Source organism: Fonsecaea monophora (assembly GCF_001642475.1).
Source record: "Fonsecaea monophora strain CBS 269.37 chromosome Unknown Scaff16, whole genome shotgun sequence".
Lineage (NCBI taxonomy): Eukaryota > Fungi > Ascomycota > Eurotiomycetes > Chaetothyriales > Herpotrichiellaceae > Fonsecaea > Fonsecaea monophora.
The window spans coordinates 40,559-62,305 of record NW_019173947.1 but is presented as its reverse complement, the minus strand read 5'-3'; the positions used below and the strand labels follow the sequence as shown (position 1 = coordinate 62,305).

General features: G+C 52.3%; 10 protein-coding genes across 10 annotated transcripts; 6 read left to right on the top strand and 4 right to left on the bottom strand.

The window, feature by feature from the left end:
- Window positions 1-206: 206 nt before the first annotated feature.
- On the top strand, window positions 207-674 carry AYO21_03270 (hypothetical protein; the record flags this gene model as incomplete). Its single annotated transcript, XM_022653244.1, has 1 exon — window positions 207-674. The coding sequence occupies one exon, from the start codon at window positions 207-209 to the stop codon at window positions 672-674; it is 468 nt and encodes a 155-aa protein (XP_022514346.1).
- A 396-nt stretch (window positions 675-1,070) lies between these two features.
- On the bottom strand, window positions 1,071-3,395 carry AYO21_03269 (hypothetical protein; the record flags this gene model as incomplete). The annotated part of the gene is made up of 6 exons (XM_022653243.1): window positions 1,071-1,221; window positions 1,309-1,798; window positions 1,855-1,972; window positions 2,033-2,768; window positions 2,825-3,023; window positions 3,305-3,395. The coding sequence occupies 6 exons, from the start codon at window positions 3,393-3,395 to the stop codon at window positions 1,071-1,073; spliced, it is 1,785 nt and encodes a 594-aa protein (XP_022514345.1).
- A 470-nt stretch (window positions 3,396-3,865) lies between these two features.
- AYO21_03268 (hypothetical protein) lies at window positions 3,866-6,087 on the top strand (the record flags this gene model as incomplete). Its single annotated transcript, XM_022653242.1, has 4 exons — window positions 3,866-3,917; window positions 3,974-4,275; window positions 4,335-4,496; window positions 4,552-6,087. The coding sequence occupies 4 exons, from the start codon at window positions 3,866-3,868 to the stop codon at window positions 6,085-6,087; spliced, it is 2,052 nt and encodes a 683-aa protein (XP_022514344.1).
- A 769-nt stretch (window positions 6,088-6,856) lies between these two features.
- Window positions 6,857-7,693, bottom strand: AYO21_03267 (hypothetical protein; the record flags this gene model as incomplete). Its single annotated transcript, XM_022653241.1, has 3 exons — window positions 6,857-7,126; window positions 7,209-7,398; window positions 7,473-7,693. 3 exons carry the CDS (start codon window positions 7,691-7,693, stop codon window positions 6,857-6,859), a joined length of 681 nt encoding a protein of 226 aa, XP_022514343.1.
- Window positions 7,694-8,277: 584 nt separating this feature from the next.
- AYO21_03266 (hypothetical protein) lies at window positions 8,278-9,923 on the top strand (the record flags this gene model as incomplete). The annotated part of the gene is made up of 2 exons (XM_022653240.1): window positions 8,278-8,758; window positions 8,812-9,923. 2 exons carry the CDS (start codon window positions 8,278-8,280, stop codon window positions 9,921-9,923), a joined length of 1,593 nt encoding a protein of 530 aa, XP_022514342.1.
- A 1,607-nt stretch (window positions 9,924-11,530) lies between these two features.
- Window positions 11,531-12,586, top strand: AYO21_03265 (hypothetical protein; the record flags this gene model as incomplete). Its single annotated transcript, XM_022653239.1, has 1 exon — window positions 11,531-12,586. The coding sequence occupies one exon, from the start codon at window positions 11,531-11,533 to the stop codon at window positions 12,584-12,586; it is 1,056 nt and encodes a 351-aa protein (XP_022514341.1).
- A 2,020-nt stretch (window positions 12,587-14,606) lies between these two features.
- Window positions 14,607-16,256, bottom strand: AYO21_03264 (hypothetical protein; the record flags this gene model as incomplete). Its single annotated transcript, XM_022653238.1, has 1 exon — window positions 14,607-16,256. The coding sequence occupies one exon, from the start codon at window positions 16,254-16,256 to the stop codon at window positions 14,607-14,609; it is 1,650 nt and encodes a 549-aa protein (XP_022514340.1).
- Window positions 16,257-17,431: 1,175 nt separating this feature from the next.
- On the top strand, window positions 17,432-18,804 carry AYO21_03263 (hypothetical protein; the record flags this gene model as incomplete). The annotated part of the gene is made up of 4 exons (XM_022653237.1): window positions 17,432-17,571; window positions 17,625-17,634; window positions 17,684-17,888; window positions 17,936-18,804. 4 exons carry the CDS (start codon window positions 17,432-17,434, stop codon window positions 18,802-18,804), a joined length of 1,224 nt encoding a protein of 407 aa, XP_022514339.1.
- Window positions 18,805-19,069: 265 nt separating this feature from the next.
- On the top strand, window positions 19,070-19,777 carry AYO21_03262 (hypothetical protein; the record flags this gene model as incomplete). The annotated part of the gene is made up of 2 exons (XM_022653236.1): window positions 19,070-19,289; window positions 19,347-19,777. The coding sequence occupies 2 exons, from the start codon at window positions 19,070-19,072 to the stop codon at window positions 19,775-19,777; spliced, it is 651 nt and encodes a 216-aa protein (XP_022514338.1).
- Window positions 19,778-20,781: 1,004 nt separating this feature from the next.
- Window positions 20,782-21,677, bottom strand: AYO21_03261 (60S ribosomal protein L16; the record flags this gene model as incomplete). The annotated part of the gene is made up of 4 exons (XM_022653235.1): window positions 20,782-20,917; window positions 21,019-21,331; window positions 21,427-21,562; window positions 21,657-21,677. The coding sequence occupies 4 exons, from the start codon at window positions 21,675-21,677 to the stop codon at window positions 20,782-20,784; spliced, it is 606 nt and encodes a 201-aa protein (XP_022514337.1).
- Window positions 21,678-21,747: the final 70 nt, after the last annotated feature.

The following is a 21,747-nucleotide window of genomic DNA, read 5'->3' as shown; positions in this document are numbered from 1 at the left end:
CATGAGGTTCGCTATACCTACATCCCCTCGACTCCTCCCTCCGTACTTCTCATTTGCTACTGGGCTAACAATCCCTGACCTCTACCAGGATCGAGACGTGCCACCTGTGTTCCCGTCCCGTCTACCCCTCCAAGGGCATCACGTTCGTGCGCAACGACGCCAAAGTGTTCCGATTCTGCCGGTCCAAATGCCACAAGAACTTCAAGATGAAGCGCCAGCCGCGCAAGCTCAAGTGGACCAAGACGCACCGGGCGCTGCGGGGCAAGGAGATGATCGTCGACCAGAACCTGCTGCTGTCGCAGTTTGCAAAGAGGCGCAACGCCCCCGTCAAGTACGACCGGAACCTGGTCCAGGCGACCATGCGGGCCATGGAGAGGATCGAGGAGATCCGCGCGCGCAGGGAGCGCGTCTACACCCGGCGGAGGCTGAGCGGCAAGGCGCAGCGCGACGCGCGGCGCAGGCAGGACCTCAAGGTCGTCGCCCAGGGCGAGCACCTCATCAAGAAGGAGTTGGCCGATCTCGAGGTCGCGCGCGCCGAGATGGAGCCCATGGTCGAACAGGTCAAGAGGGATTTGGAGACCAGCAGGGTCGTTGGGGAGGAACGTCTCAGACAGAAGAGGAAGAGGAAGATGCTGGTCGGTGGTGGCACCGAGGAAGACATGGATCTGGATTGAATTCGCTCAATCTCAACCTCATCCTCAACTTCCACGCGTTACATCTCGGACTGAAGGACTGGACGAAGCTGATGCGACTATGATACCCGGCGTTGCGACCGTTGAGACACATCTATTTTACTTAGACGTTAGAAACGAACATTGGTCTTGCGGAGTGGGCGTTTGATAGGCGTGACAAAAAAGTGATATTTGTGGATTTTATTCTCGAGTCTGTGAGAAAGTGTACTCTGGGTCACTAGAGGAGGAATACGAAATAGCTGGACAACTTTCAAGACCGAATACTGGCGGCGTTGCAACGCCCTCCATTGACGGCTTGAGATTCCAGATCGAATTCATTACTGAGACTGCTACAGCGACCAGATCAAATATCTCGTAAACCAGCCCACACGCTCAATCTCATATGTCTCCTCCAACACGATCAGGAGTGTCGTATTCCGTCGGTACTGCTTGTCCCGCACCTCCAGCCGTGACCACGTAATGTTTGAAGTCCTTGGTCTTGATGTTGCGCTCGAACATGATGTCCACTTCCTGGAAAGTTCTTCCCTTTCTGTGATGGACGCAACAAAGGATCAGTTACAGTCAAATCATCGTCGGATAGGATCTGTCAAGAGTGGGATAAAGAGGGAGAACTCACAGTTCAGGGACTCGGAAGTACGACCAAGTCAGACACAACGCCGCCAGTCCGCCAAAGAAGAACCCGAGTTTGCCCCGCATGTTGGCTTGATCGGGGTTGATCATGTAGGGAATGGCAACGGTCATGACGATACCGGCGGTGGCTTGGACGGCGGTGGCGATCGCGATGGTCTTCCCGCGGACTCGGGTGGCCGACACCTCGCAGAGGAGGACGAAGCACACGGGGCCGATGGACAAATCGTAGATGAAGTTCCAGATCAGCATCAGGACGCTCTGGGCCCAGGAAATGGAAGGTCTGTTGTCGTAGTTTGGCGCGCAGTCAAGAATTCCGATGATTACTTGGAGCACTGCCAGCAGAGCCAAGCCAGTGTTGTAGATACTTCGACGACCGAAGTAGATCAGCAATATCCACGAGAGACACGTGCCGACAAAGCCGATGGCAAGGAAGCCAACGCCCATATTGAACGCTTGGTCGGACGGTAGGCCAGCAACTGAAACTGGGTGAGCAAAGTCTTGAGAAAGAAGTAGGACGGTCCATTTTACATACGTGTGAAGAAGTAAGTGGCATAGCCGACAAGGTAGATACCAGAGAGGACTTGGATGGTATAAACGCCGACGGCAATCTCTGTTCTGCGGATGTTGATCTTTTTGAAACAATCCCGGTACTACACCAGCTGTCAGTTCGTGAAGCTTTCTAGTGTGCCAGCCTGAACAGAAGAACTTACAGTAGAACCCGCCTCAATCTCTCGTTCTAATCGGTCCGTCTCGATGATCATGGCCAGTGTAGGCCGGACGTCGACCTTTGGTGAGGCCAGTCGCTTCAGAGCCTTTTCAGCATCCTCAAACCGACCCTGTCGTTGTAACCACCACGGGCTAGGTGCAGTTAGCAATGGGATGAAGATGGATGAAATCAAGCGCTCTAACCTTTCAGGGGCAAATGGCAAACCGATCAGAATAACCAACGGCCATAGCCATTGAATCGCAAAAGGCGCACTGTAAGCCCAATGACTGTCGAGAACGTGTGTTCCAGCAATGACCCCATTTGCAATCAACTGGCCTGTCACGAAGCAAATGTTCGTGCAGGAAGTCAAAACACCTCTGAGAGCCAAAGGACACACCTCTGATGCGTACGCGGGCGCAATCACGGCATAGCTTCCCAAGACTAATCCTCCAAGCAATTCACCCGCGAGCAGGACGGGAAGCGATCTGGCAAAGAACTGGATAAAGACGAAACCGGTGGTGAGGATGACACATGCTCCAAAGGTCTTTTTGCGCCCGAAGGCCTCCATTGGATAGGCCGCAAAGAAGGCTCCTACTACTTGCCCAATGGGTGAGCCCATACTCAGGCCGGTCTGCCAGGGAGCTGAGACAATGTAGCTTCCATCGTAGAGATAACCGAAGTCACGCTGAAACGCCGGAGTCGCATAGAGCTGGCCCAGCAGTTGAGGATCAAAGGCACACCTGAACATCCACTTGTTATCGTTATGTACGAGTGCTCCGTTGAGGCGGTCTCTTACATGATGACGCCCAGCGAAAAGAAGAGAGACCATCCTACAGCTGCAGGATACAGCCTGGCTGCCTCCCAGAAGGAATGCCCATGTTCTTGATCTGTAGCTGCTCGTGCCTCAGCGTTTATGTCGTCAATAGACGCGGTGGCAATGAGGCCCGCGGGTTCTTTTCTGATCTCAATATCCTTGTCCATATCTGTAGTTTCCGCTGTGAGCGATATTGATCAGGTTCCTCAAGAGTTGGACAAGGAGAGCGGACAAGGAGGGCCGGGTGACAGGCGTCGGTCAACTGATAAATGCATGCGAACACGTCTGCGTTATCAAGGACGATAAGACCACAGGAGCAGAATTCAAAAATATTCGCCGCTTGACTTGACCCCTCCTGATGGTAGCGAGATACAGCTGACCTAGGTAAATGGCCACGGTCTGAAATGGAATGGTCTCTCGTCGTGGAGTGGGAAAATCATGGCCACGAGGGCAAAGCCTCACCTTTGCTATCGACTTGAATTGCCGGGGCTATCTGATTCGATCGGCTCGCCAGCAACGGCTGTTGCTCGTCTGACTCTTCGATAGCATCCATCTTGTTGTCTGACTCGGTCCAAATGGAAGCGAGGAAGGCCAGGTTGAAGCCAGGATCGTCGTGATAACCCCATGCGATTGTACTGTTACATGGAGAAGCAAAGCAGGCTAAGGGCTCAAAGAGCCAGTCCAGGCCATCAAGTGAAGCGGGGATCTGCGATAGATGGGATATCAGAATGCTATCGTTACATTGAACAGAGGAGAAGTTGGAGTTGTTCACGATTGCCTGGAATGAATCGGGGTGATAGGACCGCGTCACGTGCGTGTCTGGACTACGACTGAGCATGTGCAGCAGAGACGTAGTACAGTCCATCACTTTTCCAGAAGCGCAATATCAGATTACATAATGCGGCAACGTGCGGCTGTTGCGGCACCACCAGCCACCAGCCTAATCATGCGCCATCACAAATTCTCCTGCAACCTGATTACTACCGATGTGGCTTGGTGCTTGTTGGCACATCAAACAATAACATGGACCTTCCCCGGAAAAAGATTCGGCGGATGGTGAATAGCTGTCTCGAGTGTAAGTTGCTTGCCTTTCGCTGTGAACACCGGTCGCTTCCTCTAACAAGCTCCCAGGTCGAAGGCGAAAGATTCGTTGTGACTTGAGTACAAATCAGTCCGAGAAATGCACTGCTTGCGCCGGTCGCGGTATTGCTTGCGAGAGATGGGAGCATTCCGCTGATGCTCCCGACTCTCACAACCTCGAACTAAGCGCAAGGCTGCGACGTGTGGAATCCCTCCTGGAGAAACTGACCGATGTTGAATCGCTGGATGCCGTGGAGGCTGCCCTGAATGTCGGGCCCCGAGGTGGATCGATCACCGCACCAATCGAAGGGCCCACTCATTCACCTCTCATCTCTCTATTCGATAACGCAGTTGTACGTTTAATGAGCCCACCGTTTCGCCTTACTGGTTGGTACATGGCTTACGGTCATAGTTCGGACACCAAGAGCAGACTCCTCTGTCAAGCGGGACTGAGCATAGCAACTCATCCCAAGGTACAGGAGGTCCTCAGAATGCTAAGCTGGAGAAGCTGCGACTGGTGCTCAGCGCACTCATCCCCACGCAGGAAGATGCAGATCTCATTTCCAGATCCACGGTGAGTGCTGGGCAGCGATGTGACAGATCATGTTTCTAACCAATTCTCTGAAAAGAACGCCTGGGGTCTGGGTCACTTACTTTATTCTCCCCACGAACCTTCATTGAGGGCGAATGTTGATATAACCACCTTGTCAAAAAGCTCGCCGCTGATTATAGCACGCACGCTGATGCGTTTTGCAATTCTTATCCAACAACTGCCCCCTGATTTTGACACCTCGAGACTCCAATTCAATTCTCCTATTGAAGCCGTCCTACAAAAGTACCTCTACTATGTAGCCGATCTCGTTACCTCGAAAGATGACTTTGCTTGTACAATGGAGGGCTGGGAATGTCTTCTCCTGCAGAGCATCTTCTACATCAATGACGGTAACCTACGCCGAGCTTGGTTGGCGGCTCGTCGAGCTTTATACACCGCCCAATTCCTGGGATTCCAAAAGAGCTATCTGAGGTGTGTTAGAGGTTCAGAAGACGAAGGACCCTGTGAACGAACCAACGCCATGCTATGGGTCAGAACCGTCATGATTGATCACTTTCTGGCTCCTATCCTTGGTCTTCCATGTGGCGTTGGCAACGACTGCTTTGGTGAAGAGGGTGTGCTAGTACCAATCTTGACTTTGTCTGATGTTTTTGAGCGCAGAACCTGCTTGATTGCCGGGATGGTTGCTGCCAGGAACCAAAAGGAGCCGGCCCCTGGATATACCACCACGCTGGACATTCACGAAAAGATTGAAAGCCTTGGAAAGGATATGGGCGACATGCTGACGAAGATTCCAACATTATCCCCGTCGCCTCAAACCTTCCCTGGACATGATCCTTTCAAAATGGTCCTGATTCAAATGTGGATCTATCAAATCATGATAATCCTCCATATACCTTGGATGCTGCGAGCATTCACCGACAGCAAGTTTGAATACAGCAGATATGTTTGCCTGGTTGCGTCGCGAGAGCATCTTCGCCGGTATCTTGCTCTCCGAGATACAAACAACACTCAAAATACGGTTCGGGTTGTTGACTTTGGTACCGTCATTGCCGCCGTGACACTGATACTCAATCGGGTTGAATCTGCAACACGAGGTGTCACCACGGCTGACGGGGAGAAAGACATGAAACTGGTTTCCAAAGTTATCGAGTCCATGCGAATCGCGTCTCGCGGGCCACGAGAGTTCATGGCTCGTCAAGGTGTTGAGGTCATGGAGGCGCTTCTAGCACTCAAAGATGGCACCAGAGATCGCAAAACAAACGACACACTGCGATTTACCATACCATTCTTTGGCCCTGTCGTCATTTCCAGAAACAACACGCCAGCTGGTCCCACGCCAACTTCCGTTGCACAGGACCTATTCGATGGACACGATCCGATCGATACTCTTCTCCGGCCAAACGATGTTCAGAGCAGCCAGCCATTCGGTGCTAACACTAACGGACCTGTTCACGGTCACCATGTATCATTTGAGCAAGCAAATATACCTGATTCCGGTTGGATTCCTCCTTTGCAAGCGTGGGACTTTGACACGATTCCAGCATGGGGCGGCTCATTCAGCTTATGGGATGTGCCCGACAGCAACACCTGCGGCAAAGATCCGGTCTGATCATAGCAAGAGTTGAAATCAATGCGGAAATCGACAGCAAACATGTCTTTGACGTCAAGCCGCAGCTGATACCATAGAGATAAAGTCTCTGTCAACTTCTTCAGAGGGACAGATGATTGCAGAGAATATTAGGAGGACTGGCTCCCCCTTTTCAAGAATCCTTTTGAGCTGCAATGAGGTGTCCTCGGCCGAGTGGTCCGATTAACCCATGTGCGTACCATGCATATTACATGGGGCAACCAGTCATTACTTCTCTGCAGGCTTGGTATTGTGTTTCTTGGTCACACGACGGTGATATGAAGATTCACGAATGCATAGATGAAGGTATCTGCGTCATCACTTTCCTGGCCGTTTCGTGCATATTGAAAAGGACTGCTCTGATCTCTTCAAGGTAGGAGAATGCACGGTCATACTATCACGATAGACGGCTTGGTCCCTTGCCTCAAGAGTCATTGGGCCCCTCGCCCGGGGAGATACAGGGGATGAACAAGGCGATTGGGCGAGTGTGCGTCAAGCTGCAGAATATCCCTGTGGTTTTGTCAAGCAAGAACCCGGGGACTCTTCATGGCCTAAACTACCGGCGGACTGGGAAACGCAATGACATGCGTAATCTCCCAATACAGACGAGGGAACATGTTTACGAATTGATATGGGAAATTCTGCTCCAGCATCCCGAGATCCCATCCTACGACCCTTGTAACGATGTACCACCTGCGCTAAGAGAATATAATATACAACGCCAGCCAATCAATCTTGTGTGTTGACTTGATCACTTGGCTTTCCGGATCGCTTCCCTTCCTTTCTCCAAAAGTGCGGAATGATAAATCATGTATTCAGGGTTCCCCTCCAAGGCCGTCTCGATCATTCCCGCCGCGAGCACCCCCACGCCGATGATAAGTCTGTTTCCGATTGTGCCTGTGTGGATACCGACGATGTACTTGGGCAGCACGAGGCCTGGTCTGCCCACGTATGACTCCCAATTCCCGTCGTTCTTGTTCTGCTCGTCGGCAAATGCGAGCAGTCTCATCTCCCCAACTCCCTAGGGTAGACTGTTAGCAAAAATGGAGATCTCGGAGGGTGTGTGTGAGAGAGAGTGTGTGTGTGTGCACATCAATACATACCTTGGCCTTGCGCGTCGTGGGTTTAAACCACAGAGAAGCATTCTGGTCGTGTACCACAAACATGCCGCTCAGGAGGACCATGCGGAACAGCTTAGTCGTTGCTCCATTGCGGGCTTTGGCGATCGCTTTGCAAAGCGCGAATGGAAGGTCGGCCTCGACGTCTTCGCCGCCATTGTATGTACCGATCGCCCTTTTTCAAGCGTGTTGGTCATTTGATCCGAGAAACGGGACGTGACTTTCCAAAAAGCGGATTGGCCTTCTTACCAGATACAGAAATCCGCGTCTTTGAACTCCTCCAGAGCCGAGTCCGGATAGTTCCCAAAGTCCTGGATGATGATGACTTTGACCTTTGAGTTACTCGCAGCTGGCTCGGGTATTGGGCGGCGCGAGAGGACCACGAGTGACGTGATGCGTGGATGGTCAAGGCATTGGTTCAGGATTTCTCCCCCAATGAATCCCGTGGCTCCAGTCAGAATCCCCTTCATTCTGCGACTTTTTGTTCAAGATGGACGAGTATGCTCTCCAGAATTAGAGAGCGGTCTTCAATCTTGGGATCCCGGCGTGTAGAAAACCAGAACATTGCTACCTCCAGGCAGCAAACAATGTATTTCTCGGCTGCTTAAGGTTTTTTTCGGCCGAGGTGCGGCGGACGCTTTATTGGAGCGATTGATCTCTCCACCATTGGCCAAGAGCTCCATATTGAGGGTATCAGAGTTCGTCCGCAAAGATTTATGTACTGGTTTCAAGTTGTGATTTAACGTAATCAAACTTGTCTGCACAAAGACACAAAAGCCTAATCCCTTGCCCAATGGAGTGGAGTCAGACTGGGGGTGACGAGGCTGAGATATTCAGCCTCGCGGGGAGAAATCGCTTAGTCATCGTGCTTACCCAAACCCAAGCACCCAAGAAAGGCCAAGGACAACTTCAGCCCCTCAGGCATCCCAGAAGGCATGCCCAGATCTCCTATTCTCGTGTCCCTGAATTAAAAAAAAAGCCAAACTTCTTTTTCTGTTTCTCTAAAGTATGAGTCGAGTTCCAGTCTCGAAATCTTCTCCGATAGTCGCCCATTATGGCCGAGGAAGCGGTGATTTTCCCCTCTCAGCCACTCTTCATGGTGGACAGAAGTTGGCAGCGGCGCAAAAGGGTCAAGAAGGACATCCACTCCCATGAGTTGGTTCTTCAACCCTCTCGTGTCCCGGAGGTCACCATCAAGGTAGCTCAGACACCTCTAGGAGCGGGATCAACCTCGGTGCACAAGTCGCAAGCCAAGGGCAATGCAAAGGGGTCGGGTCAGATACAGTTCATGACATACAAACCCAAGGAGAGGACCTCAAAGCAGAATGCCAGACCGAAGAAGGTCCACCACACTGGACCAGCTGGGGAACAAACCCCAGACTCGGACGCCACGGCTCCGATCCCACCCATCAAGTCTGTAGAGACAAGGAAGAATGTACTCTGGCCCACGCAATCGACGCTTCCTGGAACAGCCACGGCCCTTTACACGGTTATCGACCCGGAAGTCAGCTCCTTCCAAGAGTACATGAGCTACTGTATGTATCTTCTCAAAAGAAGTGTGACTACGAGAGTACTGACGTGGACCAAGATCCGACACGCCTTGCTGCGTCCATGTATCCAATCAGCAGGGCGTTGCGACTTGCCTACAACCCCGTTGAAACAATCTGGCTACCTGCAGTCGTGACGGATGAGGTCTCGTTGCACACGATCCTCTTCTCATGTGCCGCGCACTACTCATTCGGATCTGGACACCAGACATTCAGGGATTCGCACCTGCTCATGAAGGTTATTCTGAATCGACTCAACCGCAGACTACGCGACGGGAAGTACACGGATCTCACCATTGGTGCGGTATCGTGCCTGGCGCTCTACGAGAATCACCTGGGAAATCATCAAAAATGGAGAATGCATGCTTCGGGCATGTACGAAATGATACGAGCACGAGGGGGATTCGACGCTGTGAGGGACGTATTGCACATGAAGATCTATCGATCGGACACTGTCGGCGCTGTCGATACACTCTCACATCCTCACTTTCCGCGTCCGACCAGAACCAGGAAGTCGCTCCATAGCATAATGGCGCTTGATTCGGTTTCGCCTCCTATTCCCGCGGCAATTTTGAACCTCGATTTGACACCAACGGCATTGAATGCTCTGACGGAGCTCTCGTACTTGTGCCATGCCCTCAGCTTTGCAGCTGAGACGCTAGTGCCGGTCGACCCTCTTGCGTTCGACGAGGACGTGACGTGCATTCAGCACGACCTCCTGCGGTCACAAGGGCCAAAGCAGAGGGTGGCCGAAAGAGTGTGTGTGATAGCAGCACTGATCTTCGTACAGACGCTCATCCGAGAAGTCCCCTTCACCAGACTCTCGTCCAGTCTTATTTCCCAGGAGCTGAAAACAGCATGCCGTGCCGTCGATCCTGAGCTGCTTCCCGATGAGTTGGTGTTCTGGGTTCTTTTCATGGGAGGATTGGTGTCAGTCGACTCGGACGAGTACCACTGGTTCCGAGCACGGTTGGTGCAGTTTCAGAGGGGCCACCATGATTACCTGACGTGGGACAAGGCCAAATGTCAGCTCCAGAAGGTATTCTGGATCGACATCCTTCAAGAGGAGTACGGGTTGAGTCTTTGGCAATCCATCAACGCTCCTCTCCTGCCACCGAGCGGTCCCATTCCGGCATTGACAGATATGGATTAACCTTTGTCCCCTCGAGAAACATGCTGATGTGCGTTGTGTAAGGCTTCGCGTATTGCCACAGAAGGTCATGATCCGCACACGGATAGATGACCAGCTGCGCATTTGGGATTTGGGAGATATAGCTCCCAGCCTCTCGAATGGTGGGATCCACCAAGTCGTTGTCGCCAGTAGCGAGAAGAATGGGGCATCTGGAGCTAGCCCAACCGACCGAGAGCTGCTCGAGGGGTTTCCCCGACGAGTCCATCACAGCCTCGAAATGTTTTTACCGCTGCACCATATCGATCCCAACTGGTACATATTAGCCTGATAGTTGATATGCATGGTCAAGGAACGCCACTCTTGTCGCCAACACGTCAGTACGCAAAGCTCACCACCAGTTGGAGTGTCCACGTATTGGGTGAAGGTTGTTTGAGTCGTCGACATCCTCTCAACTTGTCAATATATATATAGAGGGAAGAGATTCCTCATATTCTGTTTGAACACTGCATAAGACAAAAGAGACAAGGTAGCCCGTGTCTATTATAGACTCGGTACATAAAAGTCACAGAAACTGGCAGCGACATTTGACCATGTTTATATACCGTCCTACCGAGGGGGAGGGGGGTCTTGTCCACGAGACAACCATTTACTCCAAAGCCAGGGGAAATCAACGACATTTATTCAGGCCCCAGGTTTGATTCCATAATCGGCCCAATCTCGTCGTCTGGTGGTCCGGCACATGATGTTGAAAGACAGGTCTACATTATGTCTATATGGCGTCAAAGCGAGTTGTCGACGATCCGAAAGAGGTAATCTTGTATCTATTCCGGATGATGATCGAGGGTTGAGGGCGACTGTGAGGCGTCCCAATCTCCCAATCAATCAATCAATCTTCGGGATAACTAACTGTATGTACCTCGTATTTGTATCAATGTCGCATTGCGGGCTGTTTGACTGTCCGTACTGAGTTCCTTCACTCTTCGGTCATTTCCGTCCTCCTCCTCGTCTCGCCTCCAACGAGCGACCGTTTCCCGCTTTTGGTCATGGACGGCTTGACGGGCTTGACGGGCTAGCGATTGCGCATGATACCTATTACCCCTCATCAAATCGACAAATGCAACCTACCACCTACCACCTACCACCCTGCCCTGATGGGCAGACGTGGCAGATCGATGATAAGCACCACCCCCCTATGATGCGCTTCCATCTATCTATCTATCAATCCGCCAGTCTGGATCGCCGTGCGTGGTCTTCGGCTACACAGGCGTGAACCGTGAGCCGTGAACCCCATGCGAGCTAAGGTGACCTGACGTGAAGCGGGACACTTAATCGGGAAGTGACTTGCTTCGTTCGCTTCGCTTTGCTTCTTTGTTCTGTGTTCTGCTCTGCTCTATTCTGATCGGGTGATCCCAACTATTTGTGGACATTTGACCATTTGACCGTTGGACATTTGGACAATGGGTTGATCGTTGGCTTGATTGAAAACGTGTGCCTCGCAAACAGATATCTCGTCACATTTGCTGTCTGCCTTGACCCGGCTGGTGGGGGCCACGACACCGTCAAAATCACGAAAACACACCATCAAGTTCCTTAGGAGATTAGGATATCTCGTGGTGTCATAAAAAAAAATGGGCTCGTACGCTCCCCTTTACGACCAAGAGGTCCACACCATCCACATCCCCGAGGACGTGCGCCGGTCGGGCACCGCGACGCTCGACCTCATCGGCGAAGGGGCCGCGTTCCTGCACAAAGACGGCATCGTGGTGCTCGACAACGCCATCGACCCGGCGCACCTCGACGCGCTCAACGCCAAGTTGTCGCCCGAGGCGCTCGAGATCGCCGCCGACCCGGACCACCACTTCAACTTTGGCAAGCACACGCGCAACATGGACCAGGCGCCGCCGCCCACCAGGGACCTCATGTTCAAGGACGTCTGGTGCAACCCGTTCGCGGCGGCCATCCTCGCGGCGGTCCTGGGCCCGCGGCCCGTCGTCCACTACGCCAACGGCAACACGGCGCTGCAGGCGCCCCCGGACGGCCGCCAGCCCGTCCATTCGGACTGCGAGTTCGCGCACCCGGCCTACTTCCCCTTTGCGTACGTCGTCAACATCAACCTCGTCGACGTGACGGCGGAGAACGGCGGGACCGAGGTGTGGGTGGGGAGCCACCACGTGTCGGTGCACGAGGCGCACAACAACCGGGTCTCCTCCACCACGGGACGAACAGAAGAAGGTGGTGGTGGTGGCGACGATGGTGAAGAAGAAGAAGTGGTGGTGGCGGTCGAAGGCCTCCTGACAATCCAGCCCGACGCGCTCGAGACGCGCCGCAAACACTCGCCGCCCGTGCAGGTGCGCACGCGCAAGGGCAGCCTGATCCTGCGCGACCTGCGGCTCTGGCACGCGGGGATGCCCAACCTGACGGCCGAGCCGCGCATCATGCTCGCCTTCGTGGCCAGCCCGGCCTGGTGGCGCGGCCGCAGCGCCGTCAAGCTGCCCCTCGCGGTCAAGGACATGGTCGAGTCCTGGGCCGACGAGATGGCCTACGCCGCCGACTGGGTCGACGGCGAGGTCGACCACAAGAAACTGCGCAGCAACGGCGTCGATTTCGACGGCGACGCCAAAGTGCTAGAGACGTTTCGCACCGAGCTCAGCGTGTGGCCCGAGTATCGGCCCCGGTGGTACTGAATTTGCCCCTTCTTGTCTTTTGGTATTGGATCGAGAGGAGAGGGAGCCGCGGAAAAAAGGGACATGCTCGCACATACCGACACGAGACGACCGGAATGAAGGAATGGAGGCCTGGGCAATACCAAGGAACCGAGCGGGAGCGAGAGAGAGTAGCCGAACAGAGGCAGAGACAGAGACAGAAACACACAGCTGGCTGGCTGGCTCGCTGGCTAGGGAATGATAAGAAGGGGGCGAGAAATCAAAGAGACTAGCTGGGAGGATTGGGATTGATCGAGTAGATTCTCAACCAGGCCATCGGACAGATCTAGTCGGCCATGCTAGTATGTCGTCGATACTGTGATACGTGTATGTATGTTTGTGTAACCACGCACTTCTCACGTTCACGTTCACGTTCACGCCCACACTTCACACCCCTTTCCCTTAGCCACTCAACCTTGTACTTCAAATGCCGCAATCAGGAGAGGAAAGGAAAGGAGTCAGTGTGCCCTTTTGTCGAGATCTGTTCGATTTCCTATTCTCGTGGATGGGTATCTATTTGTATCGTGCATTCTGCATGGCCATCACCATCACCATATCCTGTAGCATAGCGTAGTGGCATGCCATATCATTCCATCCCATCCTATCATTTCATTTCCATCATGTCATATCCCAAAATGTACCGTCATACTGTGCACAAGGCTCAGCTCAGCCTTACAGCCTTGTTCCGTCTCACCAATCATCCATGTCTCTCCACGTATTCCTTCTCTCCTGTGTATCCTAGTACATCCCTCCCTCTCCCCTTAGCTAGGGGTCCGCGCTAGCGAGCCTCCCCTCTTGATCATGTATTCCTCTTCGTCTTGATCTCAGAAAAGCTCTGGTCGTCACTCATATCACGAGTGTTTTCTTTTCCAGCCTCGTCTTCGTATCCATGAAGAACTGGTGTCGACGCCCTAGTCGTCTTCGTTGAGTTGCCGTTCGTCTGGTCGCAGTTGAATATCCAAGGTTCTATTGGCGTGATTGAAGTAGCATTCCGATCAACGAAGACACCAGAGACTGGCTGAAGCCTCTGGGTCATCCCTCTCATGATGTGTTCGAATCAGACTCCTAAGCATGTTGCTGATTTGTTCCCGTCCGGACATCGTGTGGCCGGGGTCGAAAGAATATAATCTTCCCCTCTGAGTGTTCTAGTGTCGGGTTTGTGTCTCCTCCCTGAAGTGAGATCCATGTCTGACTTGAGGCTTGATGTGTTCCGACTCAGATCCGTTGTCGTGCCCATTTCGTCCCGTTCCATCAAAATGCCGTCCTTGATTCTCACTCCCTAACCTGTAAGCCCGTCACATCAACGCGCATCGATTCGCGCCTTATCCAATGGAGAAAACGTTCGAGGGTGGTCCTCTGCTATCATCCCAAATCGACGTTCTCCATGTCCCGCAATAAAAAACCTCGCTCCGACCTTATCGATTCCCTCCAGTTGAGTGCTGCACAGATATTATGTGCTTCTGTCTCTCTCGATAAATTGGCCTGATTGTCGCTTTCAATTCCTCCATGGTGGTACGCTTCCGACCTGTAGCCGCGATGAGGTGATTGATTTGTCTTTTCTGGTAATCGCAGAAAATACGTACTGTTGTCTGGTCAGTTCTGCCGATACTTTGGCTGACCTTGTATCCGAGGTATGGCGTGCTGTGTGAAGCGCTGCTAAGAAGCCGCCAACTTTGCTTAGATGGTGTGGTTCTTGAGGTTTCCAGTGCTGTATATTCCCGGTGCTTTCTCTCTTTGACTCTGCAAGCTTCAAACTTATTGCTGCTAGGATGTCATCTCCCAGATAGGCGCTTGAACATCCTGTCTATGCGGAAATGCCGTTGTCGTATCACAGTGTCGAGGTCGGTGTGCTCTTGTGTGCATGTATCCATTTATTCTAGGTTGGGCTGTGTTGTGGTGTCGATTGCTCGTGGAGCGAAATGTTGTTTTGTGATTCTCAACTCAATTCTTGCTGAGCTCGACCTCGACAAATCCCACAGTTCTTTCCTCTCTTTCGTGGGGCTCAAAGGTAGAAGTGACCAAATCCCCATTCAGGTTGTCTGCCTGATAGTCTCCCCTCCGCCCGGAACTTCTTCTCGCGTAATTGCCGCTTCTCTGCTAGAACTGAAGCCGGCCCACGGAAGAGAGAGACTCTGCCACTGTGGACGTTCGCACACGCCCAATTTGCCTGGCTTACTGCTTCTTGACTCACCAGGCTGTCCCAGTAGTGGTCCTGCTTGTCGATGGGATGAAGGCGTGCAGTCGCTCTCATCCTTTCAAGTTGCAGGTAAGAAGCGTGTGATAGTCGCTTGGGCATCCACGACTCATTATCATCCTTCAGCTCCGGCCAGGTATATTGTGGGGAGAAGGCGTTGAAATCAGCATCGCTCGAGTCCATCAGCGCCATGACATCGTCTGGAATAGTCTCAAACGAGGCGTTTTCCACGGCCGCGTGAAAACTGCCGTGCCTTGGGAAATACGACAGCCTGAAGCTCTTGAGGAACTCCCTCACCATCTCTGTCGGAAGGGGACGCAAGGGCTTGTGGATCCATCTCCACTGCAGCCGAGCATAAACACAGTGTCTTAAATGTCTGTGGAACTCTGAGTCCACCTCCCCCTGCTGATGTGGATAGAGCCGATGGAACTCCCACGGCAACGCCGAGTGATAGTTCCAGTAGTACGCACATCCACCACAGTGGACCGCCTCGATCTTTGAGATGGTCGTCTGGAGGGAGCCGTCTGCAACCCACCTAGACTGGCGTCTCAGGGCAGGGAGGCGGACTGCACAGGCATGCTGTGCGTAATTTGTCTCGGGCGGAGAGATCTCCTCGTCCAGGAGACGCAAATCCGTTTGGCAACGGCGGGCTTGGACTGACGACTTGGGACGTGGTTGGATACTGCATTGGTCTGCATTTAATCTGAACCGAGTCCGCATCAAGGGGATTTGGCAAGGTGCCGGTGGCACCTGAGCTTCAGCCATTATTGGTGTAGGTCCTTGCTGCCGGCGGACCTCCACTGCAGACTTGTAGTCAAAGATATAGCCCCTTTCGGCAGGAAACCCCCAAAAGCAGTTCTGAGGCACGGTCACCAACTGTGGAAGCCTCCGCAGCTCGTTGTGGGAAAGCTTCATGGTGCCTTGAGCGTAGCCGAGGTTGACGGCGAGTAGCTCACGCTCTTGAGAAAGGCACCGAAAGCAGACTCGCTTGAGCTTTAGTAGGTGCAGTATCTCACCATGGTCTTCACAGAATTCACATTTGGTGGTGAAGAGGACATCAACCAGTTGGGGCACTGTCCACATGTAATCGGCACCAGTCGCCAGGAGGGCCCGGATTGCATCGGCACCATGGGTGATGATGGCCCTGAAAGGCTGCCATTGCTCAACTAGCTGCTTCGCATGAGTGTTGGTCGCTCGGAGGTTGAACAGAGTGTTCACCGGCGTTCGGGCAAAGAGATATACTTGTAGTTCGAGGGGGAGCCTGTCAAGATCTCCTAGACCTGCAGACCGTTGGCCTCTTGTGATAGTCCAGCTTCGAGGATGACTGAGCCAGATCCGGCGTCTGAGCTCCTCGGAGTCGATGATAAGTTTGTTGTAATCGGGTTGTTTGGAGAGGAAGCGTTGTTCTGCAGAGGTCAGGTAGGCGGGTTCAAGGGGTTTGGCAGCAAAGGAGGCCATGTTGGTTGAGTTGCAGTGCGAAGATGGAGGTGGAAGGTTGTTCTGTATCGAGGTAGGAGAAGTGTGGAATAAGCAGAGTGTGTGTTGTCGAGATGAGATCGAAAGTATGAGCTAGGTCTGGTGAGACTGCGTGATGCTGTGTGAAAGTCGTCTTGGTTGAGCCGGGAGGAAGAGCCTGATATATATACTTGCATGTGCGTGAGGACCGTGGGTTTTAAAGTTCAGAAGATAAATGATTAGCAGGGAGAGAATATATAGGGGTCACCAATAACAGGCAACAAACAATAGGCAAACTTCTGACAACCACAAGCATTGTATAGTGGACAATAGCAAGCAAAATGACAGTTATTGAGGTGAATAGACATGGAATGCTGCGCAAAAAGGTATTCAGAACATGAATAGGCAGAAGAACAATCAATAACACAAAGCCTTCAGGGGGGGTGACTGCGATATGCTGCCAGCCATCACTGGTACCAAAATGGATCCCCATCACTTCGAGGAACCTCAACCAGACTGGGTGAAACCTTGAATGACTCTAAAGGCGGCCAAACGATGGACCACGAAGATTTTCCCCTGGAAAACGGCCTGGAAAAAAACCCAAACTTCTTTTTACCACGTTGTCGCTTTGAACCACTTCTCATAGCCAATTAGACTTCTTGAGGTAAGACTTCCCTGATTTGACCCAGACATTGCCTTGAGGATCTGGGTTTGAGGCATAAAACTGACAATGCTGGAAGCTGTCTCTCCTCAGATTGTCAGGGCGAGCAGTTACCAGAGGGATTCTGCCCTATTCGGAGGCATTGCTCTGTTTCGAAGAGAAAGCTGACATTATTGCAAGAGCGAGGTTGTGTTGGTTGTCAAGTTGTTCAGTTGCTGATGGTCGCGGAGGTTGAATAAATGCCAAGCTACAGCCTGATCATGTGATTGTACGTGACCTTCCACATGCCATCACGTGCACGGCTGCACGATGACGTTCTGGGCAACAACAATTTCAAGTTCCAATTCCCGGATCCCCGTCGAACGTTTCTTTTCGGTTCTCTTCACGCATTTCCAGGTTTCAGTCGACAGTTCCTCGCGTTCTGTTCTATATTTTCGCGTTTGATCGCTCTTGTTGCGATTCCTACTCTTCTGCACGTTCTTTTCAACGCGTATTCGCTTGGTAAAGGGAGTTCAAGATGGTGTATATCAGGCAGCGAAACCTGGAGAAGCTCCACGAGTACAAATACTCAGGGGTGGATAAATCTCTGGTATCGAGATATGTCCTCAAGCCGTTCTACACCAATGTTGTCATCAAATTCTTCCCAATGTCAATGGCGTGAGTATAGTGACTTTTTCCCAATCAGCGGCTGTAAACTGACACTGCTTCAGGCCAAACCTTGTGCGACACCCAATCCCGAATGTCACAGCCTCCTCTAACGTGTGAGCAGATCACCTTGACCGGATTCAGCTTCGTGATCATCAATGTCCTTACCATGCTGTGGTATAATCCAACCCTCGACACCGACTGCCCTCCCTGGGTCTATCTGACGTGGGCCATCGGTTTGTTCTTGTATCAGACCTTCGATGCTGTAGATGGCACACAGGCTCGTCGAACACACCAAAGCGGCCCTTTGGGCGAGCTGTTTGATCATGGTTAGGTCACAATTTATCACGTAGTTGACACTGCTAATGAACAGCAGGTGTGGATGCATGCAATACTAGCCTCGAGGTTCTTATTTTTGCAGCCACCATGAACCTTGGCCAGTCTTGGAACACGGTCCTTACTCTCTTCGGCACAATCCTCACCTTCTATATCCAAACCTGGGAGGAATATCATACCCACACCTTGATGTTGGGTATAGTTTCTGGTCCTGTTGAGGGCATCCTGACTTTGGTTGTGGTCTACTTCATTACCTTCCTCAAAGGCGGGGCGAGTTACTGGCAACAACCAATGCTGCCTAGTCTTGGTCTTCCTAAGAGCGATCTTATCCCAGCCTCTCTTTACCAAATGGCATGGAACGAGTGGTACATGGTGTATGGTGGGCTGGTCTTGGTCTTCAACACCGTGAGCAGTGCATTGAACGTCATGGACGCCCGACGGCAAAGAGGCCAGGATCCTTTCAAACCACTCCTGGGCCTGGTCCCTTTTGCCATCACATGGACCCTGATACCTACCTATCTCTGGCTGAATCCGGTTATTCTCCATCGCCACCTGATTCCCTTCATTATCTTTGCTGGGATTGTCAATGCATACTCCGTGGGGCAAATGATTGTGGCACACTTGGTCAAGGATAGATTTCCGTACCAAAACGTTCTTGTCGTCCCGTTGGCTTGGGCCATAATCGACAGCCTGGGACCGACACTCGGGCTGTGGCCAAGCGCGCTTGGAGATGATGTCTATCAAGTCGCGTTTGTTTTCCTGTCACTTGGTCTAGCGCTGGGTGTATATGGCAGCTTTGTTCACGATGTCATCACCACGATCTGTGACTACCTGGATATCTGGTGTCTCACGATCAAGCACCCTTACGTGGAGAATGCCCAGAATTCTGAAGCCAAAAAGTCCAAATGAGTCGACACACGCCTCTTTGGTGAATCCTATGGCGTCGAACAACAAGCAGATACAAACGACTCGATCCGCAACGTCTTCACACACAATTGTTGACTCATTTTCTTGCAACCTGACAACATCTTCGATTCATGGGTGAGAATGGAAATCACTTGCGACAAACGGACCCGGCTATAAATGCTCCTCATTTCTGATTGCCAAAATCTTTGTTCTCGGACCACCCCGGAACACATCACCAATCGACTCCAAAAGCCAACCTCTTTCCATCATGTCGTCGGAAAAGCAAGACGCCTCTAACAAGGGTGAGTCCAAGAATGACACTGTGGGGAAAGGGACTGCCACCACGTTGTTCCATCGATTCTGTCCTTGGAGGCCAAAGTGCGCGAGAAAGGCTGCCCAGACAAAGCTACTGACGGGATCATCTCCATCAGAATCGGAAGTCAACTCTTCCCCGAACGCGGTTCTTTTTGGCCCGGTTCAGCAATATGGTCAGTGCTGATCTCTGTTTCCCTGAGACATCTTATGGAGTACTCAATTATTGCAAGGCCAAGTCTCCTACCTGCATCCTGGGCAGTACGCTTCGAATACCGGCATCACACGCGCCTTCAAAGGGCACATCACAACCACGGTCCACGGAGTTGAAACCATCATGCCCACTCACGAGTATCTGCACCACCCTGAAGAAACGCGATCAGCAATCCTGAATCCTAGACTTCGCCTGGATTCCGGCTACTACCCCAACCCTATCAAGCCACCGCCAGACGCCCCTCCTCCCCCGCCTCCGATCGACATCACCACTGGGAAGCCCAAGTCGGAGTCTTCCAAGGCGTCTTCTGAGGCTGGTGCCGCAGAGAAGAAGTGTCCGCAATGCCACCATGCAAGTAATCCGGCTCTGACAGATGCCGTTTGGATCTGCTCGGGCTGTCTCCAGGGTCATAAGTTCGTACTGGCTAACGATTGCGAAAAGCGTTACTAGTCCATCCCGGCTAAGTAAAGGAAGGGTCAGGGGCGTCGATTCGGTCCTTTGTCCATGACGAGTGTGACGCGAGGATGATGGTGATGGAGACGGTTGAGTATCCTGCTCGTGCTCGATGAACAGTCTGAGCGATGCAAACTTGAGGGAAGGTTCGGTCATCAAGTTTCAACAATACCGGGGAGGCGAAAGGGCTGGCTTGCTTATGGTTCAGGGGGCACATTCTTGGCTTGTGGGATGGCACGGCGCAAAGAAATTTCCACACACACACGTACAACTTTGACACGCTGTTGGCGCTGGAGTTGAGCTGCGCGAGACTTTTCGGAAGGTTAGAGATATCAGCAACGTCTACTTCAGGGACGACATGCACATTAGCTAGAGGGGTCTGGTATCAATCTCACAGAGCGAACCAAGACCCAGATCAGATGATTTAGCTGGGTGTTTGTTGAGAGAAATAGAAACAAAAAACAAAGCTGACTTTCTTTTTCTCAGGCAGAATTTTTTGGTTTCATCAGGTTCTCTCTCTTTTTTTTTTCGGTGCTCATGAACATCCGTCCGTAGCTTGAAGAAGCACTTTCAAAAAGCCACGAAAAAAACACTTCATGGGGTTCCTCCTCCCTGTGGGGTGGCAATAGTCAAAGCACCATGAGGGTTCCTCTTCGCTGCCACCGCCCGACAGATTGAATGCTTACAACAATGCCCAGCTAATTTTCCTGTATTGGAGCGAGGGAAGGGGTGTTGTGTGATTCCGGAACTGTCGATTAAAAAAAGAAAAGCTTGTCCATCGTACCCCCAAATCCGCACTGCCAGGTACGGCTTCGGGTCTCCCCCATTTCTTCCGTCTGTGTCCGAATTTCTCTTCTCCCACTGCTGTTGTCTATGCTCAACATAACCCCGCCACACGCCTCGACCATTGATAGAAGACTGTAGATGAAGGACCGCAGGCGTGGAAACGGGCAACGACGCGCGACAGGATATTCGACATGAAAGTGGTAATGGTGGATCGCTTAGTAGCCCAGCTCGGCCAACTTCTTCTTCGCAGCCCCATCTGCGGTCGACTTGGTTGCCTCGACGAGCTGTCTTCGTTGGGCCTTCTTTCGCTCGTAGTAAGCGGCGCCCTTGACTTTTCTTCGCTCCTCGAGTCTATTGCCACATTGTCAGTTGAGATTCTCAAGGTTTCACCGAAAACTCCAGCCAGACACCGATTGCTCCACTGTGTTGGCGGAGACGGTATCGGGACGTACCTCGCAACCACATCCTGGTATTTCCATCCTACTTCATGCGCCAGTCTTCCCACTGTGCAGTACTTCCGTCCGGGCTTTAATCTCAGGACCCTCAATGCCTGAGGGACAACCATGCGTTGCTTCTTGTCGTATGGTGGGGGGATACCCTCGAAGACCTTCAATCTCTCCAGTGCGGCAGCACCGCGGGCGGTCTTGTGTGGGATCATGCCTCGGACGGTCTTGTAGAAGATGCGGGCGGGTGCGCGGAAGTGGAAGGGGCCACCTCGAGTTGGGTTGTAGCGAGTGATTTTGCGGAGGTAGGCATGGTACTTGACTGTTGGATGAAAACGACATATGTTAGTCCAGATACACAGGTAGGAGTCACAACGGAGGCTGTAGTCGAGCAGAAGAAAGGGGAGAGAGGCGTACGCTTAGCACGGAAGAATTCGCCAGAGATGTTGAGGGCCTCGCATCTCACGACGACGATTTTCTGGCCATTCAAGAGTTGCTTTGCGACTGTGCTGGCGAGACGACCGAGCAAGTGCCCCTTGCCGTCGATGACAACCTGGAGGAAAAAAGAAGAGGTCGCTGTCAGTACTTTTTGATCCGTTGTATTCTGCCGACAATCTGGGCGCAAATGCCGCCAGGGAAGAACTTACGACGGGCTCGAAGGTCGACATCTCGCTCTCAATCACCTGCAAAGAGTCGTACGGGGAAGAATTCGCAAGTTGGGCGAGGACGTGGTTGTTG